Source organism: Ascidiella aspersa, chromosome 6 (genome assembly GCF_963924565.1).
Source record: "Ascidiella aspersa chromosome 6, kaAscAspe10.2, whole genome shotgun sequence".
Taxonomy (NCBI): domain Eukaryota; kingdom Metazoa; phylum Chordata; class Ascidiacea; order Phlebobranchia; family Ascidiidae; genus Ascidiella; species Ascidiella aspersa.
In genome coordinates, this window is record NC_139452.1 from 25,874,140 (window position 1) to 25,894,940 (window position 20,801).

Consider the following 20,801-nt stretch of genomic DNA (forward strand, 5'->3'; position numbering starts at 1 on the left):
TTTTGTCCGGGAGTGCAAACGCCATTAAAAAGTAGGTAAAACAGTTAGGTATTAAGATATATGCCGTCACATCCAGTCACAAAGCGGACTTATTACTATATGCCAAACCCCAGTTTATTATTATTTAATTAGTACAAAACAAAGAAAATATCTGTAAAGTTTTGACGTTTTATTAGAAAAAAATTAGAACACAAATTTTAAACAAATTTTATTATTCTATGGTTACCTTGGCGACATTACACCAAAGAGAAACTTTTCGCCATTTTTGATCCATTTTCGACAGAATTTTATTAATAAGACAAATTAACGTAAATTTATTGATTTACCAACCTCTGAATTTTCTATTTATGTACGAATAAATCTAACATTTTTTGGTATTAGTTTTACACCATTGTGTGTTTTTGCACACAACACAGTATTTATAGGTACCTCATAGGTACCTTAACTTTAACACTTTTATGACAGCTGTCTGCCTTTTTACACAAAGCCAAATATGTTTTATTTAATTATATTATCACGGGTTTACATTAGGTAAGGCTACTGGGTACAGACTGAAGCGATTCTGCATTCTAAAGTATGTCAATCTTTATAGTTGACATCGATCTAGTTATATATATATATAGTTCATGGTTAACAAATAAAGTTCAACAACTTTAAACAGACCTATCTGTATTTTTTTAACGGTAAGTGTTCGTTTTGTTTGATGCAAAATTGGAACCAAAACAAGGTAGAACGGGAACCAGTTGCTATTGTAATGACCTGATTACACTGATGTTGTGCTTTTATGTTTTCGAATCATTAGAAATGGTTTTGCAGGGCAATTAGAATTGCAAGTAAGTAATTGGTAAGCGTCTGCATCAGTAGGTCATTTTAAAAATTAAATGTTTTGAAAATTAAAAAACAGCTCTTTCTAAAAATTAAAAAAACAGCTCTTTAAAGTAGTAGTGTCACTTTTTCGTCTCCTTGAAGTTCTAAATCGGTGGATTTAAAAAAAAATACTCGTTGATTTATTAGAATTTGTCCTTTTACACTATGTTGGCAACATTTTATGTTGGAGATCATTGTTATTGGTCCTGAAATGCTAACCTCCTTGTAAATTGTTTTTGTAAATTAAGCACAATATATAAGCATAATCTACCTAAGTCTGCAAAAAGTAGGTTAAAAAATACACGAGTCCGAGTCCGACTCCAGCCAAATGTGTGATTTTGTCGAGTTGGACTCTACAGTCTGTGTTTTACCCATTTGTGAACTTAGTTAAGCTGGATACACAGCAATCCACTCATGGGGGTGCCATATAATCCAACCACTTACAATATGGTTGAAAAATATTCAACCATATTATATTCTATTCCACCTGTATGCTATACAATTTTTTACAGATTGTGGCACTATCAGTTACCCAATTTCATGCTGCACATGCACACGTCAAACTCGGGAATCAGGTAGTCTTACTTGAGTCCCAGGTCCCTAGTCAGCCTCCAGCAAAACAAACCGACACAGTTGAGTCCTGAGTCCGACTCCGCAGCCCTGATCTAAACTAACAATTATTAATACCATCTTGCCTGTTGTTGTTGCAGAATGTGCCTGTGTTCTAAAATTTTTGTTAGACATAAATTAAAGAATTCACTTGTGAAATATGTCGGAACACAACAGCAATGAAGACAGCGTTGCAATGTCCAAAACAGAACCCAACCCAGACTTGGGTAACGATGAGGCATCCCTTGCTGGCTTTATTATTTCTCACTATGAAGGGGACCGTGACAACAAGGGTTTTTACGAAGGTCACGGTGAGGTCAGCTTTACTGGAGGAAATACCTATCAGGTAATTGTTACATACTGTTGAAACAGTACATAAGAAGCAGCCAACCCCTAAGAGGTCAAAAGCCTCATTCGTCTATACTTCACAAAATTCACACCGCACATATGAAAAGAAGGAAATATTACTCTGAATCTTACTTACTCAAAAACATGCCAACTAGTTTTATTGTAAATTTTTCATTCTAACAATAAACTGGGTGAATGCAAATTGTTTTAAAGTTGTAATACAAACACCCTCCATGCTTCCCATATGTGTTCCAAAGACCCATTTATGTGAGACACCATTCATAAAAACAAAAATTCCAACTAAGTATAAGGCCTTGCAAAAAATCTGTCTAATTATATATAAGATCTTGGGACTAATTTTTTGAAAAGGGTGAAAACCTTCAAAGTTACAAGCACTTTTAAGCAGTACAGATGACCAACCCTGCTTTTTTGTTTAAGTTAATAAAAGAATTATTGAAGCCATCTCCAAATAAAATAATATTTGATAATCTAAAGAAATTTCACTTTAAATCCTAAAGAACTGTAAAAATTATTTGTTTATTTTAAGATTGCGTTAATTATAACATTTCAAAGATGTCAATATTTAAAAAGACAATCACAATACTTTGATTGTAACAAAAATAAATAATTAATAACCGATTAATAAAACTGCATTTTATACATTTTGTTTGTTTTTAAACTGTTTTGCATTCAAGGCATCAAAGGTAAATAACCAGTTCTCCCAGGATTCGTTTTGTATGATACCAATAATTATTTTTATTCATTAGTTGGCTAATGTATTTAAACGTAATATATATTCAAGTAAAAATGCAGTCTGCAAATAATTGCTGCTGTGTTAGGTATTTTAACAACTCCACAAAGCTTTTTGTAAATATGCCAATGATTTTGATACAACAGTCATGCCTGAATAAATAGTTAGGTCCAAATTCTTTAGTCACATTTAAAACAGAATTTGACATTCCACAGGGGTCGCTATCAAAAGGAATGATGCATGGCAAGGGACTATACAGGTGGAGTGATGGCATGTCTTATGAGGGCGACATGACAGACAATCAAATCTCTGGCTATGGCAGATACCAATGGAAGGATAACAGGTTCGCAATCTAACACAGTAACAGTGTGTTGTTTCCTTGGGGATTGATTTTGACCATTTTTGTTATAAGTTAAATTAAAGTTTCTCAACCTTACATGAGCCGATAGAGCCGTGGCCATCTTCAAATGGGCTCTCCACCCTTCAATGGGCTCTTAACACCTTGCTCACAAATTGAAAAAATGCATACCAAATTGGAAGTAAATACAGGGGTAATAAAGAGTTGACAGAAAGTTTAAAAAACCCTGCTTTAAAGACACTGCTTAAACCAGGGGTTCCTAAATTTTAAGCATCTTTGGGCACTATATTTTTGGTTCATTGTTAGCAGGCTACACGATTTTTTTGACTGACAATCTTAACTTTTCCGAGTATAAAAAAATAGGTTATGGAATCACTGAATTAAACCACACTGTGCGGGGACTTAGGTTGGGATCATTCTTGACTAAACTAAATTCCAGACTAGATTGACAACTGGTATTTGGACCAAAAAACATTTAAAACTTTTACTTTTATACTTATAACAAAATAGATTGTCAGTCAAAAAAACTGTGTTGAAATCCTTTACTTGAAGGTTGTATGCTGATCAACAGTTTTTTTAAATTGTTGTTAGAACCCTATATGTTGTTGTAGTATGTTTTACTAATCTAATGTAAAAATTGCATGCAGCTTCTATGAAGGAGAGGTGTTTAACGGACTGCGGCATGGTGTCGGGGTTTTTAAGTCGAAAGATGCAGGCATGTCATTCTCGGGACAATGGTGCCTCGGAAAACGACATGGAAGGGTAAGTTGGTTCTTAGTTTATTCCAAACACATTTCAACAAGTTTAGACCACATGATGAAAAATCATATTTTAATATACACTGCTAATTAATTTGTGTTAACATTTGATGTTTAGACATTGAATGAATATCAAAGCCCATACAGAAGTGGGTAGTATATACCTTTCTACGTCTAACTACAATCTTCTGCCATTATGCTACAAAATTTGATGTTTACATTTTGTGGTTTTAAACCATTTGTGGCTGTAACCTACAAGAACAAGTACAAACAAGACATGCTCCTTTGCTTTTATGTTCTGAAACCTTTGGGTTAAATTATTAGGCGGGTATCATAGCATTTAACAAGTGTGATCAGCTAACTTTAAATTGGTACCATCATAGCTTTGTCATTGCAATAAAGCCTACAAGTTTGTCCAATATTGTAAACAAGTCATTTTGAAATGACTTCGGTCCCAGTCCAAGTCTTTTGAAAAATAGATCAAGTCCAAGTCAAATCTTTTTAATAAATAATAAGTCAAGTCCCGATGAAGTCATTAGTAGAGCGTCAATTTAAAGTCAAGTGCTTGTCACAGGAAATAAACGTTAAGTTATCAAAATAATAAGTACTTTAAAATATGTGCTTGTGCATTTATGTTCTGACACTTTTGGGTTAAATCACTAGGTGGGTATCTTGAGTTCATAACATTTATAAAGTGTGATCAGCTAACTTTAAATGGATTCATAGCTTTGTCATTGCAATAAAGCATACAAGTTTGTCCGGTGTTGTAAACAAGTCATTTTGAAATGACTTAAGTCACAGCCAAGTCTTTTGGAAAATAGCTCAAGTCAAGTCATAATTAATCCAAGTCAAGTGCTTGTCACAGGAATTCAACGTTACGCTATTAAAAATATTAAACTCGTCCGATTATTATGAGCAATAACTCAATTAGAAAAGAGCAAACACGCAATACATTGCAAGCAAATTGTCCTATGTGAATAAATTAAAATAAATAGCCCGCTTTTTTAAAACAAATGCCTAATGAAAACACATCATTTCAACCCGAGTAACTTGTCGAAATGACTTAAGTCAAGTCAAGTCATTTTGCTCGTAAGACTCAAGTCAACTCAAGCCAATTGAAAACGGTGACTTAATTGCACATGTCATTGTCGGTGACTTAAGTGCACAAGTCATTGACTTAAGTCATTACAACACTAAATTTGCTTATTTCTTATTTTCATTGCCGTTTGTAAACCGCAAGATAAAAATCAAAATCTGTTATCCTTTGTAAACAATACAAAACACCGGATATATTTTGTCAGGTGCTATTTCAAAGGCATATTGTTTAGTCCTTTGTCTTCTGCCCAGGGCATAATGCACTACAACGAGCATTCGTGGTACGAGGGAGATTGGGTGAACAACTCGCGACATGGCTGGGGAGTAAGACGATACCACACCGGCAACGTATACGAGGGGCAGTGGATCAATGATAAGCGACATGGAGACGGGACGATGCGATGGCTCACCACCAACGAGTCCTATACCGGAATGTGGGAGAACGGCGTTCAGGTAACAGCACGTTGATGACCAGGCATCCACAAGTATAACAAGGCTGTTTTGGGAAGATTAGACTGCCTGAAATTAAACGGTCTGGTTTGTTGACTGGCACAAAAAAATCTTTTGCGAATTTATTTGTCTTATAGGATGTTTTAGCCCTCTTTTTGCTTGTAGCAAAATTTGTTCTAGTTACCGATTCAATCTCTTGTTAATTGTTCCTTCATCCAGACTTTAAATTACGACTAAAGCAATGACCCAAAAAATATATTTTCACGAATTTATTTGTCCTTTCAGTAAGTTTCAGCCCGCTTTTTGCTTTCCGTAAACTTTCTACGATTTTAATCTCTTGTTAATTGTTCTTTCGACACAAAAAGGGCACAGTCGTGTCCAGAACTGGACAAACTACGGCCAAATAAATTTAACCCTGTACACGATTCACTTTTTGTAGAACATTTACTCTAAAAAGTTTGCCGGGCAAATGTAGGGAACAGTTTTCAGGTAACGACATATTGGTGATATTGATCAGGCATCCACAACTATTTGTGACCTCTTTGCTGATTATTATACTGCTAGAACTTTATTGTCGAAAACAAAAAAAAGATCAATCGTCGTTTAAAAAAGTTAAAGTTATCTCTTACTGTGCCCCCGAAAAAACAAAAGTTACCTAAAAAACAGAGTTGACTCTTATTGTGCCCCAAAATTAATTTAGGTCGAACCCTGGTTAAATATCGCAGTTTAATTCCTGCAAAATGACGTTATTTATATTTTACCACAGCACGGATACGGAACCCACACGTGGTACCTGAACAGGGTGCCAGGTTCGCAATATCCACTCAGGAACGAGTACGTAGGCGACTTTGTGAACGGGCTGCGTCACGGCCACGGCAAGTTCTTCTTTGCAAGCGGTGCCGTTTACGATGGAGAGTGGGAAAATGGCAAGAAACACGGCTGGGTTAGTATCAGTACGCTTTGTAGGTAAAGTACATGTAAAGACGCCATATAATGACTTAAGTCCCCCAGTGAGGTTACCTTTGAATTACTCAAGGCCAAGTAAAGTTGCCTTAGTATGACTTAAGTCCCCAAGTAAGTCCCCAGTTACTTTTGTTACTCAAGTCAAAGTTAAGTCATTGCTGAATAAGTTAAAAGTCTAAGTAAAGTCGCCATAAAATGACTTAAGTCCCCCAGTGTAGTTACCTTTGAATTACTCAAGGCCAAGTTAAGTCGCCTTAGTATGACTTAAGTCCCCAAGTAAGTCCCCAGTTACTTTTGTTACTCAAGTCAAAGTTAAGTCATTGCTGAATAAGTTAAAAGTCTAAGTAAAGTCGCCATAAAATGACTTAAGCCCCCCAGTGTAGTTACCTTTGAATTACTTAAGTCATTGTCTCGGTCAAGTCACGCTGAAATCACTTCCGTCAAACTCAAATAATTTGTAAAATAATTGGACGCCAAGTCAATCCACTTTAAAATGGACTCAGTCAAGTCATTAGTAAAATCACTTGTTAAAAAAATCAGTGTTTGTTAGTCGCCGTATTTATCAGATCTGGAAATCAGGTGGCACTCTTTACGACAAATAGTATTAAAATCGTGACAAGCTTTCGCACAACTGTGTCTTATCAAGTCATAGTAGAAACGAAAGTTTGAAAAGGAATGAAGCCTAAGTCACGTCATTTAAAAATATCCTTTAAGTCACCAAAAATTACTGATGTTTAAGTCAGTCATTTTGGCGAAACAGTCGATCATTTAATTTTGCCCAGAATATATCACCAGCTTAATTTAAAAAAAAAAGTAACTCAAGTGCAACTAACCGGGGTCGTGAGTTCGAACCTCATCGCAGGCAATAGTTTTTTTCAAGTCTTGCTTGGACAAAAATCCTGATTAGGCTGACTGACTCGATAATCATTTTTAAAGGCAAATAGTGTATTTCGTTCGCCAGCAGGACGTCAGAAGTGCTTGGTCACAGAATACACATTGTGTACTGTATAATGTACGTTCAGTTGTTGCAAAGTGTAACTAAGTATATTTACTGCTAAGATACGCCATTTTTTGTTGTTGTGGCTAGAAATGTGCGCCACTTTTTATCATTTTTGTGCGTCATTGTATCGGCCTGAATGGCTCTAAGCGGATAAGGTTACCATTCTTTGCCTGTTTGTATTATCTGCTGTCGCTTGGCTTTGTTTCCAACAGTGTGTGAATTGCGAGCCGCCCGTTTACTTGCGAATTTACCATCGCCCTGCGCTTTGTAGAGTTCGTTTTTTTAGTTTGTTATTTGAATGGATGTTTGTTTATTGATGAAATGAGTTAAGGTGATATTCTGTTAATTTGCTAGAGCGTGTATTTCTGTATGTATATTGTTCAGTCAAGATACAACAGAATTCAGAAATTGTTAAAAAGTTAAGAAGCGTTAATAATTCCACGCACTAGTCAGTTAATGAAGAGATGGTATTCTGGTACACATTTTTGGGAAATTAACTGGCTGATTAGTTATTTGTCACGTATCTTGTCTGTATTGATCGAATAATTTTTTGGTGACGTTTCAATGTGAAACGATTCGTAGAGAGATTAGTAAACCTAAAATTATTTTGGTTGGATGTTATATAATAAATATATTTTTGTACTAAAATCATACAATCGATGTAAAATCCAAACATACTGATTTTCGGTTTAATAAGTTCTGTACTTGGTTTATTTTAATCATTGATGTGCAACCAGAATTGTTTGTTTTTCACCATTCGGATTCAGGCAGACTCTGTTATTCGACAGAAAATTCTGATTTGTAAATAGTTAAGAAAGCGTAGTTTCAGTGTTTAATACAAGCTAAGGTAGTAACTTGTTTTTTGTAAGTTGAATACCTTTGAATAAGGTAACAGAAAACGCGGTTTATGCGGATTTAAAGAAATTGTAGCAGTTGCATGACAATAGCACCAAAAGCAATCTCAGTTTGAAAGTTACACAACACTGACTAACTAAATGGCGCCAAGTTTAACCCGTAAGGCAAAAGTAATTTATTTCGTTTTTAGGGTAAATTTATCTTCAAAAATGGCCGAATCTTCGAAGGCCAGTTTGAGAACGACCACATGATAGATTACCCCAACCTGGAGTTGAACGGGACCGAGTCCCCCGAACTTACATCCGCCAATTCAACAGCTACAGCTAACAACGGTCAAGGTTGGTAAAGGCGATTTTTTACGATTCAAACTACATTAACGCTGGCTTTTTAATAAGCCGCTGTCAAACTATAAGAATCAAAAGATCGCTTGCGCTTAAAAAAAATTTTTCCATGATTATGACGTCACTAAATACCCGCTGAATTTATACCTGGAGTAACATATATTTAACTTTTGGTATACTTCCATTGCTTAATAAATGCGAAAATTGCTAAAAAGCATTATAGGGAATTTCCATTAATGGTCCAATCGGTTTGTAACGAACAGCGGTATTTAATGTAAATCCCATAATACTATTGGTTATCAAATGTATAGTCTGCATTGGAGTTTTGATTGCTTGCCTGCATGCCTACTTGTAGTGCGAAAATGTTATATTTCAAAATTCGAAAAGTTGAACGGCACGCTTGCGAATCTCTTATATACAGCGCCCAAATTTGGAACTTATAGTTTAGATACAATAGTTGGATTTTTTTCACGACAATAAAACGTATAAAACGCACATCGTTTTGCTTAAGGTCCTGCCGCGATGTCCAAGGACGGTTGCGGTAACATCCTGGGTCCGAACCTCACAATCGACGTCGACTTTCTGCTCGAGAAGCTTCCACTGGCCGACCGAGATCATGAGATCAAACAGGTGAGCTTCGGCTTGGTTCTAAAAATATGATTGGATAGATTTGAGTTACAGCTGTTCCTCTGCAAAAAGGGTTGTTTTTTTTTCAAAAAAAAAAATTCTTGACAGAAGGTTGTTAAGTCATTGCAATGTACTATACTTATCGTCAGCACAATACCAAACTTTTCCTTCTAAAGACGTCCTCGGGGTCCTACGATATGTAGCACCGTACGGTTTGGTGTTAAACAATACGGCATAAAACGAGGTAAGAATATCAAAGCATATACAGAAGTAGGTATCATTTTGAACGTTTCGAATAACTCTTCATTCATTTTCGACATAATGAGTAGGCATGCGTTCAAAATGCTGCCTATACTTCTGCACGGGCTTTGATGTTCTTATTACGTCTTACTACAACCTCCAACCATTGTGCTCAAAAATGGCATAAAACGATACGTGCGATACCCTGCACCCATACGTGCGATACCGAGAACCTTACATTTCACTTTCGAAGGTAACTTTCCTGATGATCCGCAACATTTCGCTGCTGAGGCGAGTCTACAGCTTCTACAGTGCACTGGGCCACGACCGATCGCCCGACAACACTTTTGTCATGACACGATTCCAGTTCTGGCGCTTCCTTAAGGACTGCCGACTGCACCACTACACCTACAGCCTCACCGCTATGGACAGGGCCGTTGGTGAGTGGGCATTATGTTGTTTCGTAGCGTTTTGAGTTTTGACAGCGATTGCGTGGTTGTGTAAAGCGTACACGACTTTGAGAACCTGACATGTGTTGTTTTTTTATTTTAACTTTCGTTTGCGACATAGCATACATTTTATATAGCAACTCTATAAGGAACTAGCACATGTTTTTTTTTTTACTTGCTATATGCCACTGTGGATCACTTAATACATTGGGACCCAATGGTGATTTTTAAGTTTGTCCCACTTTTTAATTTCGGAAGATATGTTATTTGGATTCCAAAAACGTGTGCACGCAGGCATACAAGCTTTAATGCATACTGACTTTGAAAAACTTCATACAAGGGATGTTCGATGCTTGATATCTTCCGATAAAGATACCTGATATTTTAGAAAAAATTATCGCGATCGGATCTTATACAAATGACGTCAGTGTCATGATGAAACAAAGCTAAAAGACATCAAGAATTTCAGAAGTAATTTTTTTTTGGCTAGTGTTAAGAAGTTCGGTCATCTCCAGCTACTATTCATCTTTAATTTTATCTTTTAATGTTGAAATCGTTGTGTTTGATCTCAACTTTTAGCTGATATCTCTCTATTAATTACCGATACTACCACGTGCCATCGTGTAGCGGCTCCGATCCGATGTTATCAGACATCTTACTTACAATAATAATCTTATGGTATTTACCGATTGCCGTGCCGTATGCGAATATACGTCAGACAATTTTTGTTATTATTATTATCTTGTCTAAGGTGTGCGCGAAAAGTGTTAAACTTTTTAATTTTTTTTAATTTATAAGTGTGCCACAAGCTGAAAAAATTTAGAAAGCAAAAGGTGAACTGCGAACTGAGCTTTGCGAAATATGTAGAGGTTTAAGACTAGGCTGGTCCCATTCAAAAGGGTAAAATGCACATTTTCTTTGTTTTTTTAGCGCGCTGCAACACAGCGGACGAGGTGCACAACCCAATGGAGAAGATTCTACTGCGTGAGTTTCTCAGCACTTGTATAGCGATCAGCTACTTCCTCTTCGAGAAAACCGTTTCAAGGTTAGTAAACCGAAATTTAAAACTTTTTATTTCATATAGTGACATATAGTTATTTATTTGATGCAGTCTGAGCAATAGTTTAAGCAGTAGTCGGCCAACACTAGCAGTGCTTTGAACAAGTCAAAATAAAATGACTCAAGTCCCACTCAAGTTATTTGCGAAATAATTTAGTACAAAAAAGTCAAAAGTCTAAGTCCCAGTCCAAGTCAAAACCCAATTTTATAAAAAAAATGTTAAATAAAAACACTTAATTTCAACCTAAGTCATTTGACTTAACTCCAAGTAAATTCGTTGGTCCAAAATACTGCAGCCAAGTTGTAAAACTTTTTTACCGCGGACCCCTAACAATTTTTTGCTCCGCGTGGACCATTGTCCACATGAATTTTTTAGCGATGACGTCATAAATTAACGCCACAATGCCCATAAACTTCATAAATCTGTTGTTTCCGGTCCAAAAATGTCAACTATATTCAGTGTAAAACCGTTTTATTTTTAACTATACTATTTTACTTTTTATATTAGATTTATAAACACTTATACTTCAATTATGCCTTCATTGACCCTCTAAAACTAGTTCACGACCCTCAAGGGGTCCATGGACCCCAGTTTAAGAACCCTAGGCCTAATCCATTTTTTTCTCGCAAAAAAACCTTCGAAAAATTCCGTCTGACGCTTTCCAAAATACAAACCACGCCCTACGCACTTCTCAATCGACCCTGGATTATGGTTTGTCCAGGGACGGTGTTGCCAAGACGTCGGTTCTGTCTCAATGCCTGCAGTGCTTCATCGACAAGCACCTCAAGAACTTCTCGTGCCACGTTGGAGGCTACTTTCTCTTCGAGCCTCGCCGGGCAGTCACCGCACTCGCCTACATGGACAAAAGCTGGCAGATTTACCAAACCACCTGCACCAACCGCCCACAGCCGCCACAAGACCCAACGCTCACCATGAGGCAGTTTCTCTTCCTTTTACAGGTTTGATTTGCGATAATTGCGCTTAAAATCGTGTTTTTTAAAGCTTTTTGCCAAAGGTTTCTTTCTGGACTCGAGTAAGACTACGTGTAACTTCGTAAAACTACCTGAGTACCGAGTCTGACGTGAGCATGTACAGTACAAAATTTCGAAATCGATGAGGCCGCAAACTGTTAAATTTTCGAACTATACCTATTGTTCGGAGGTAAATTATTATATGACACCCCTATGAGCGGATTATTGAATATCCACCTTATTTTAGTTTCGTAAAAGGTTGAAATGCAGGCTGTATAGAGTCGGCGCCGAACTCGGACTCGATCAAATCGCACATTCAGTCGGACTCGGGTTATTCTTAAATTAGACAAACGCAAACGCAGCCATTACACGAAAACCTAAGTCGGTTGTATGTTGCAGGACTTAAAGATCATCGGCAAAAATTTGACGACTGCCGCCGTTCTTCAGATCCTGGCTGTGGACGACCCGACCGTTTCAGATGGGGAGACGTGTAACATGGAACTAGAGGTTAGACCAGCCATTCGTTTTGTTTGTCTTTTTTAACGAGCCAACGCTCTTGTGTTTTTAGGGCAACTTTTCTCGCGATTTTGAACCGGCATTTTGCCCAAATCTTTAAATCGAGTAACAATTTAAAGTCTTCAGAAAAGTTTTTTCCCAATAGTCAAGTTTTTTGGATTTTATTTTGTGGTCAGCTAAAATTATGTGTGTAAAAGTTCCACACTACAACAATTGTTTCCTGTGATAGTTTAGAAGGTCCTTTTCGTTATTATACGTATACACTGTTGATACCAGGCACTATATTAATAAAAAAACAACTCCTCTGCAATTGTATTTCATTTCCAACACGCCTGCTGAATTTAAGGTGAAACGTTTAAAAGGCCATCTTCTTTTTCTGGATCAAAACTCTTGCTACTTAGTTGTCAGGGTTGTATGTTCGTAAATACAAAAGCTAACGTATTTCCAGATGACTTTCCTGGAGTTCTTCGAGGCAATCGTGGGTTGTGCGTTGCAGTTCCACGCCGAACCTGCTCACGAAGTAAATGTGGAGAAGGTGTCAAGCATAAGGTGAATAATTAGAGTTTAAGCTGCTAAGCGATGTTACCCAGAATGCATTACGGCTGTGGTTCTTAACCGAAGTGCGGCGGCAGTCTACGCTCAAGGGTGCTGAGAGATATTTCAATTTTTTAGAATTCCATTTTTTGCTCTATTAGTCAGCTTCTTGAAACAATTTTTTGTGTACGATAAAAGAGTGCCCAAAATTGAAAAGGTTTTTTCAACCTTGTTGCACAGTTAATGAGCTGTTTCAAACTGGTGTATTGTAACCTTACAGTTTACCATTCAGCAAATATACAAGCAAGGGTGTCGCGAACTACTTATAATTTCTGTAGGGTGCCACAAGCCAAAAAGGTTGCGAAACACCTGTATTACGGCTTACTTCATGTGTGCATTACATCCATGGTTTGCAAGTGTTCTACGTTGAAAGGCAAATACTTAATTTTTTTATTAGATATAAAAGATAGGGCATAAATGTTTCGCCCCATGTGGGATCACCAGAAAATGAGTAGTGGTGGCCCGTTTCTGTTATCAGAACATTTGCAGGCTTTTGTTAAACCATATTGGTGTAATGAGATTGAAAAATGTTACATTTAGACAAATGTACCATAAACATGTTTAAAGTCCACTGGGTATCGGCTCCGATCCAATATGATCGCACATTCCTCATCTCGTGTTTATCTGTTATTCAGGACTACATCTCCCCTTCACGGACAAACGGATGTGAACGAAGATATGTCGGTTGTTTCTCGTTCGCAGGTCAGTCTGCGAGTTTATATTAAATTTTGCCGCATACTACGCATTTGGAATCCCCTAGGGCCTAGGTGTACTATTAGAGTGTAAGGTAAGCGCTTTATAGGTCGCGCTTTTTACCTATAGCTGACCCTTAAGTTGAATTTTCATGCCTTTCGTGGGATTACTAGAAAAGGTAAATGATTTATAGGGATGGCATTTTTTCTTGTTATATACCTATTCACGATGTTATTTTTTCAACATTTGAAGCACCCAAATTCCAAAAAACATTTTAAACGTCAATCTTTTGCTTTGTGACTTATTTACCTATGTAAGCATGCTATGACTTGAGGTCAAACAGTCATAGGTTACGGGGCACATGGTGCCTTGACATTGTAGTTGTCCTTTCGTCAATTAGTGTTACTAACTTGTCGCGTTAGGAGCTCGCCTTGTTAGTAACTTGTAAGTGTTTGGCGATGATGTTCAACGTACACTGATGCCGTTTCTGTTTCAATAACATTGTTTTGTATTTATTCGAATTGAGATATAAATCCACTTGTTTAAGCGTTTGGTTGCTTATGAATTCCTGCACACTGATAACACTGGCCAACAAAAAAATTTTGGCATGGAAGGTAAGACCGATTTTAGATTTTAGAGTATATCAGGGGCGCTGAGCTTGAAAATGCGATTACTTTTTGCAAATTGGCTCTAGTTTTTAAGATATTACCGAATTTAGGTGTTTTCGTACCTTTAAATGGGAGGGGGGGGGGGGTTCACAACAATGAGCAAACGATAAAGACACAATGTGATTAGCTAGATGAAAAGTGCTACATAAATCTTTTTTTTGTTCCACATATTTAACACAAAAACTGCCCCATTTATTCGTATTTTCATCAGACTCTCCTAACATGTTGCAATTTATGAGACTAAGCTATGCCTAAGTATGCCTAAGCCTACACAAGAAAAATGACAATTTGTGAAAAAAAAAACAGTTGAAATGAACATATCTCCATGCACAAGCTATTCACATATAAAGGCCATTCCTTTTTAATCTAGTGTTGAACAGTGACCCGACTATCCCAGTAACAAATAAAGCAGGGATACTTGGTAGCTGCCTTGATGTCCTAAAAGAAAGTTGACCATTTTCAAATCAACGGATATCTTTCAGTTATGCACACTATAAGAAATTCTTCAGGAGCAGCTTTACACTTTAGTAGAATGGTAGTGCTCCTTTAAATCGCTAAGTGGCCAATTGGAACACAGGCAAATTTATTTCCGTTGTGAAGTAGCACACATGTCAAACTTCTTGGAGGGGAGCTGTCAATGAAAATAACCTTCATTCTTCTCGTTTATATTCAAGTAGACCCATAGATAAACGAAGTCCTTCGATGTTATTACAATACAAAAAAAATCTTTTTAGGATAAAAACTGCATTGACATTTCTCCTCTGACCCGGTAAAACGTTATGTTTGTTGCCAAATCAAGAATGTTACGGAGGCGAGAAGGCAGGACTTCAGACACTTCTTTAGAGAAACCTAAATCACGAACTAGGTCGTTTAGCTGATCTTAAGTCAAAGGCTTCGGTTTACTTCGCATTTGTGAAGATGTTGAAGAGTCGGTGTCATTGCAGTTGCTAGTATTGCCATCTTCGTCTTCCTTTACGTCCAACATCGCAGCTTTGTCCGAAAATCAAATGTGGCAGGGACGTAAAAACGGGAACAGGAATTTCAGGGCAGTGTGCAACTGGCCGTAAAGCAGAGTCAATGTTGGGGTAGTAGGATGACTTCTTGTTTCGGTTCCAACCTGACATGTCATTCATGCAAAAATATCAACCATCATGGTGATTCTTAGGCTCACTTTTGTTGCCACTTTATGGTAGAGAGAAAGTAATCTAAGGCCTCTTTACCTCCCAAGCGAGACATTTGTACAAGACATCTCAACATTAAGGCAAAATTAAATAGCTGCTTCACATGGCTTTAGCTTTTATAAACTCATGTTGCTCACTGGCATACATTTTTCATGGTATGTAAGAAAAAAGCAAAAAAAAAAAAAAAAAAAAAAAAAAGCAATATCTTTAGAGCCAACTCAGCAAAAGTAATGGCATTTTCAGACTCAGAGCCCCTGATATACCCCTAAATCGATCTAATATATCATGCCTTTTGAAAAGAAAAATTTTTTGTTGGCCTGTGTAATGATCTTCCAATGGTTTTCAGTGTCGTTTTGTTTTTTCAGACCATGAAAAGCCCGAGTCTGCACAGCGAGGCGGCATCAAGATCGGGTAACTTTTCATTTTTATGTTTTTGCGCGAATGTTTTTTGATCGTTTGATTATCTGTATTTAAAGACGCAATCTTTCGCTTAGCCTCAAACTTAATCGAATTTTTATTTTGCCATATTTAAATTGCTGTTGTGTAGTTCGATTACTGTGTTATTGTAATTGAATGGGTTATATAATATGTTATACGTAAAAGGCTGGTGGATAAGTCTTAAAAATTTCCAATCTAAATGTATGGCCTCAAATTATTTTACATACGAACAAACTACTTTTTATTGCATAGTATTATTTTGTTTAACCCGATGAAAGTTAAATCTCTACACATGCGGCGTTCAAAGCGGGTTTAGTTGGAAAATGTGTTTTCGCAAAAATCAATGTCGATTCCGCATAGAATGTATACTTTGTATAGCAAATATTCTATGTCTTTAAAACTGCAAATACTCTTAACACTTTTCTGTCTAGATCAAAGTCAGTCATTTATGAAAAAAGCTTTGTCTATCATGGTTAAAATTGCATCATGGTCAACACTTTTCAAAAAAATTCAATTTTCTTATAACCTTTTCCTAAGACAGGGGTTCTTAAACTGGGGTTCGTTGACCCCTCGTGGGTACGTGGACTAGCTTAAAAAATAAAATACTTTTTTCCAAAATAATCATGTTTAATAAAAAACAACTTAACACCTCATGAATGAATCTGGATTCTATTTAGGTTTCTAAAGTCTACGTGTTTCATGACGTCACATCATTGCGACATCTGGTCAGCGCAGGCCCAAAAATTTTTTTAAGTGGTCCGCGTTGAAAAAAAATTAAGAATCCCTGTTCTAAGCTAAGGCGAATGGCGGTCGGTATTTTCTCCCATTTGAAAACTTTCTAATAAAACACTCCTTTTCGAGGCGCTGAGTGCACCGGTCAGTTCCTTCAGACCCTCTCACAGATGTCGATCCACGGCCGGGATCCGGACACCGCTTCCAAGAGCTACGACGACTTCGAAAGATTCACCGAACCGGTTCTAAGTGCTGGTGGGTCGTTGGGAAATTTCTACCGCTCAATCTGGTTTAGAGGCACCTCTGAAGCTGCCAGTTATCGTTTAACTCTGTAAACCCTGACTTTTACCCTGTTTGATTTTGGTCCCTTCAAACATTACATAAGACCTTTACTCTTTTTAATCCTGAACACTTTTCGTTTTTAACGTCACATCTTTCCTCATTTCTTTCCCACCGATAATTGTAAATTTCCATCCTAAACCTTTACTTGTTTTATCCTTGACTATATTCGCTTTAATCATTGCATCTAACCTAATTGTTTCTTTACCACTGTCTTTCCAACCGGTAATATTAAATTTCCAACCTAAACCTTTACTCTTTTTAATTCTGACACTTTCCTCTTTTAACAATATATATTACCCCATTGTTTTTAAACTGTAGTGTTTTTCCAACCGGTAACTGTAAATTTCCACCCTAAACCTTTACTCTTTTTAATTCAGCGGTTCTCAACCAGTGGGCCATGGGAACATTTTGAGTGGGCCACAGACCAATTTTATAAAGCTAGATTTAATGAAGAATTAAGTTTTATTTGTGTCACTACACTTAATTTTACAGAAATAATGGCTTGGGAAGGAATTTAGAAGGAATGTAAATTTATTGTTCAGCAGCTAGTATCTCACTAATGCACGGTTGAATAAATAATCTGTTTGAAACATGTTCTGCTGTATTTTGTTCTAAACCTATTTCATAATTGTTTTTTTCATAAACATTTATTGGGCCACATAATTTGTGTGCAACGAAAATGGGCCACGAAAGAAAAAAGGTTGAGAACCACTGCTTTAATCCTTCACTCTTCCCGCTTTTAGCAGTGCATCTTTCCTCGTTGCTTCTTTACCATTGTTTTTTAACCGACAATTGCAAATTTCCACCCTAAACTCACACCTATTGAACCATACGTCACTTTCAATCATCGATTCCATGCCTTTCCCCACATTTTGGCCCTGCTTTCAGACACTTTTACAATTTACAATTCCTTCTTACCTTGACCTGATTTTCCGCCTTTAATTTCATCCAATTTTTACCCGCGACCCTTTCTACTACTTTAATTTACATTGGACTAGCCTGAGCCCTTTTTAAGTTTTTTTTTCACTGTGACCTTTAGCCCTTATGCACACACCTCTTCTTACATATGACGTAATGTCCTTCGGCTCACTTTGTTCCTTACGTTTTTACCCTAAATTTGCACATTTGCAATTGATACCTTTTTCCAACCTTGATTACTTCCCTTTTGATAACCTTAATATCCCTGTATATCTTTCAAACCTTGAAATCTGCCCTCCCTTAAACTCCAGAAAAGGCAAACAAGACAAAAACGTTTGTTTTGATTTTTCTTTCTTATTATCTTTTGTACAAATTACCCCCATTTACCTAAAACCCGTGTTTGCTTTATTCTCCTTTATTTTACCTAAATAAATCCTCTATTTAAATCCCACCCTTTCATACACTTACAAGTCTTGTAGCACCCACCTCTTCACAATAACAAATAGAAGAAAAACGTTAAAGCTTTGTAAAAAATTCAAACGTTATCATATTTAGAATTTTTAAGTGTCGATTTTACCGCATTCACGAAAAAATGCATTTTTCAAGCTCAAGGGTTTTTTTTTTTCGAGGCTGAAGTTTTGGCAAAGTAAACGAATTAAGACAAAAAGTAGTAAAACAATTTTCAAAAAAAAAAATCGACGATCGCACATTTAGCCAGAAAAAAAAATGTTTTTCACCAAAAAAGTTTTATGTTATCCAGACAACAAGTCCAAGCCGTTGATCCCAGCTCAGGAAGAGGAGTTCTCGAACTGGACGAACCGACTGAACATATTCTTCGTCCACTACTTCTTCCCCGCCTGGAACCGGATGGAAACCCTGAGGAACGAAGCGGCGAGAGAGAAGGCGGCCAATAAGGAGAAACAGCGGGTTCTCTATATCGAACAGGAGGCTGAGAGGTCTGCATTGGCACTTAAGCATTTCTCATTGTGTATAATCTGCAGTGTTGTAATGACTTAGTTTATTAAATCACTAAGTATTTTGCATAAAATGGATTTAGACAAATTAATTTACTTAGTCTTTTTGGATAAAATGGCTTGACTTAAATAAAGTCATTTAGACCAAAAACTTGACTTAACTTAAGTCATTTAGACAAATTAGTGGACTTAAGTCTTTTGGGTAAAATGACTTGACTTGACCTAAGTCATTTGGACAAATTAGCGGACTTAAGTCTTTTGGGTAAAATGACTTGACTTGACTTAAGTCATTTAGACAAATTAATTGACTTAACTTAAGTCATTTAGCAAATTAGTGGAATTAATTCTTTTGGGTAAAGTGACTTGACTGGACTTCAGTCTTTTGAATAAAATTACTTGACTTGACTGGAGTCTGTCGAATAAAATAACTTGCTTTATATCGAACAGTAGGCTGAGAGGTTCGTTTTGTTACTGGAGCATTTCACGTTGTGTATAATCCGCAGCGTTGTAATGACTAAAGTCAAAGTTCACTTATGTCACTGGTTGAACGCCCGCCCATTGCCCAATGTTTTACGGTTAATTTTGTTGAGGGCAGAGTTCAATGAATGTGAGGCTATGAATTACCCAAACTGATCAATAGGTAATTAATAGTAATTGAAAAATTCAGTTTTATTTAATTCGAGTACTTAAATGTACTATAATTTATCGATATATTTTTAGTGGTGATTAGTTTTTACTTGAACAGTGTTTCTGAGTTAACTGATACAATTTGCTATATGTTTGTCATAACGCGATATGCCATACATAAAGCATTCAAATACCACGTATGCTTGGGCCTTACTTGTTAGCATTTGGTCGCTATTGGCCTGCTAAAGTTCCTAATGTTCTATTTTTGTATAATTAAGGAGGCGAACGCTCAACAGCGGAGAGGCGAGTGCTGTGACGTCACCCGAAGCCAAATCAACCAAATCAGGAACCGCGTAGAAGAACGAAACGGTAAATCTGATATTGCTTCATCCGCTATTTTTCGGATGTAGCCCAACCATAACGCCTCTTAAAAGTTTAGCCTACATCAGTGCTCTTAAACTTTTTAGTTTTGTTCACCCCTAGCATCTATCTCCAGATTTCTTTCACTTTGTCTCATGATATGATGAAACTATCTCGTCAATATATAACAGCACAAAATGACTGTTTCGAAAGCTATCATCCCATTCTGACAGTTCACCGTTAATCACCCCTTTTGGTTGGTTCACCCCTGCAAAAATCTTATTTACCCTGGGATGAACCATTCACCTGATTAAGAAACACTGGCCTACATCATTAACTGATCAACTACGGTTATTCTTACGTACACTTATCGGTCACCAAAACTAAACTTAAAAAACCTGGCTACATTAATTTCATACGTTACATTCGCGTATAAATTGTACTCTTCCTACCTTTGGTAATGCGAATGTCAATCTTAATGCAAAACACAAAATCCTTACATTTCACTTCAATATATAACGTCGAGAAAGATAACATAAATATATTAGGTCTGTCACTCACTGAAAACGTCCCTAAAGATGTTATATCACTTTTAAAGGGGTGGCAGACTCAATTGTTTGAGAATTTTTTGTCGACCAAATTTCTTTTTTTTTTAACAAAAACTAAAAACAAAAGCGCCAGCTGATAGAAACTGATCAGCATTTTTTTACTGTTTCCTGTATGTTTTATGACTGTGTGTTTTAATTGACAGGTACCAACAAGATCACTGTGAAATCTGCCACTGTAAAGTTTTTACTTATTTTTTTCGATCGTTTCAACGTGTGTTATTGATTTTCTATGTCTTGTTTTTGTCAAAAGCACTTTTCACCGATGATTGAATATATACCTACATAGTATATATATAAAACGGTGATTCCTGCTTTTTTATTTAAACGTATGTAAAACTTAACGCGACCCTCTAAAATTGAAACGAAGAAAACCGCATGTATTTTTAATAACTTGAAAAACTATAAGTT

At 36.6% G+C, this 20,801-nt stretch overlaps 1 protein-coding gene and 1 pseudogene across 1 annotated transcript; one reads left to right on the plus strand and one right to left on the minus strand.

Moving 5' to 3' along the window:
• The first annotated feature begins 1,590 nt into the window (after positions 1–1,590).
• LOC146141008 (radial spoke head 10 homolog B2-like) lies at positions 1,591–20,684 on the plus strand. The gene is made up of 18 exons (XM_083391607.1): positions 1,591–1,822; positions 2,791–2,918; positions 3,581–3,695; positions 5,039–5,239; positions 6,003–6,179; positions 8,245–8,392; positions 8,907–9,025; positions 9,516–9,702; positions 10,642–10,756; positions 11,493–11,730; positions 12,142–12,249; positions 12,707–12,807; positions 13,488–13,554; positions 15,760–15,805; positions 16,694–16,819; positions 18,585–18,780; positions 19,704–19,794; positions 20,537–20,684. Exons 1-17 carry the CDS (start codon positions 1,637–1,639, stop codon positions 19,780–19,782), a joined length of 2,337 nt encoding a protein of 778 aa, XP_083247733.1. The 5' UTR covers positions 1,591–1,636; the 3' UTR covers positions 19,783–19,794; positions 20,537–20,684.
• Positions 14,864–15,337, minus strand: LOC146141009 (uncharacterized; annotated as a pseudogene).
• Positions 20,685–20,801: the final 117 nt, after the last annotated feature.

Bases quoted from the DNA above. Each gene is read 5' to 3' on its own strand.
- LOC146141008 (XM_083391607.1), top strand. From the start codon at position 1,637: ATGTCGGAACACAACAGCAATGAAGACAGCGTTGCAATGTCCAAAACA. The intron at 9,026-9,515 runs GTGAGCTTCGGC...TCACTTTCGAAG, and splicing joins GAGATCATGAGATCAAACAG to GTAACTTTCCTGATGATCCG. The intron at 12,250-12,706 runs GTTAGACCAGCC...ACGTATTTCCAG, and splicing joins CGTGTAACATGGAACTAGAG to ATGACTTTCCTGGAGTTCTT.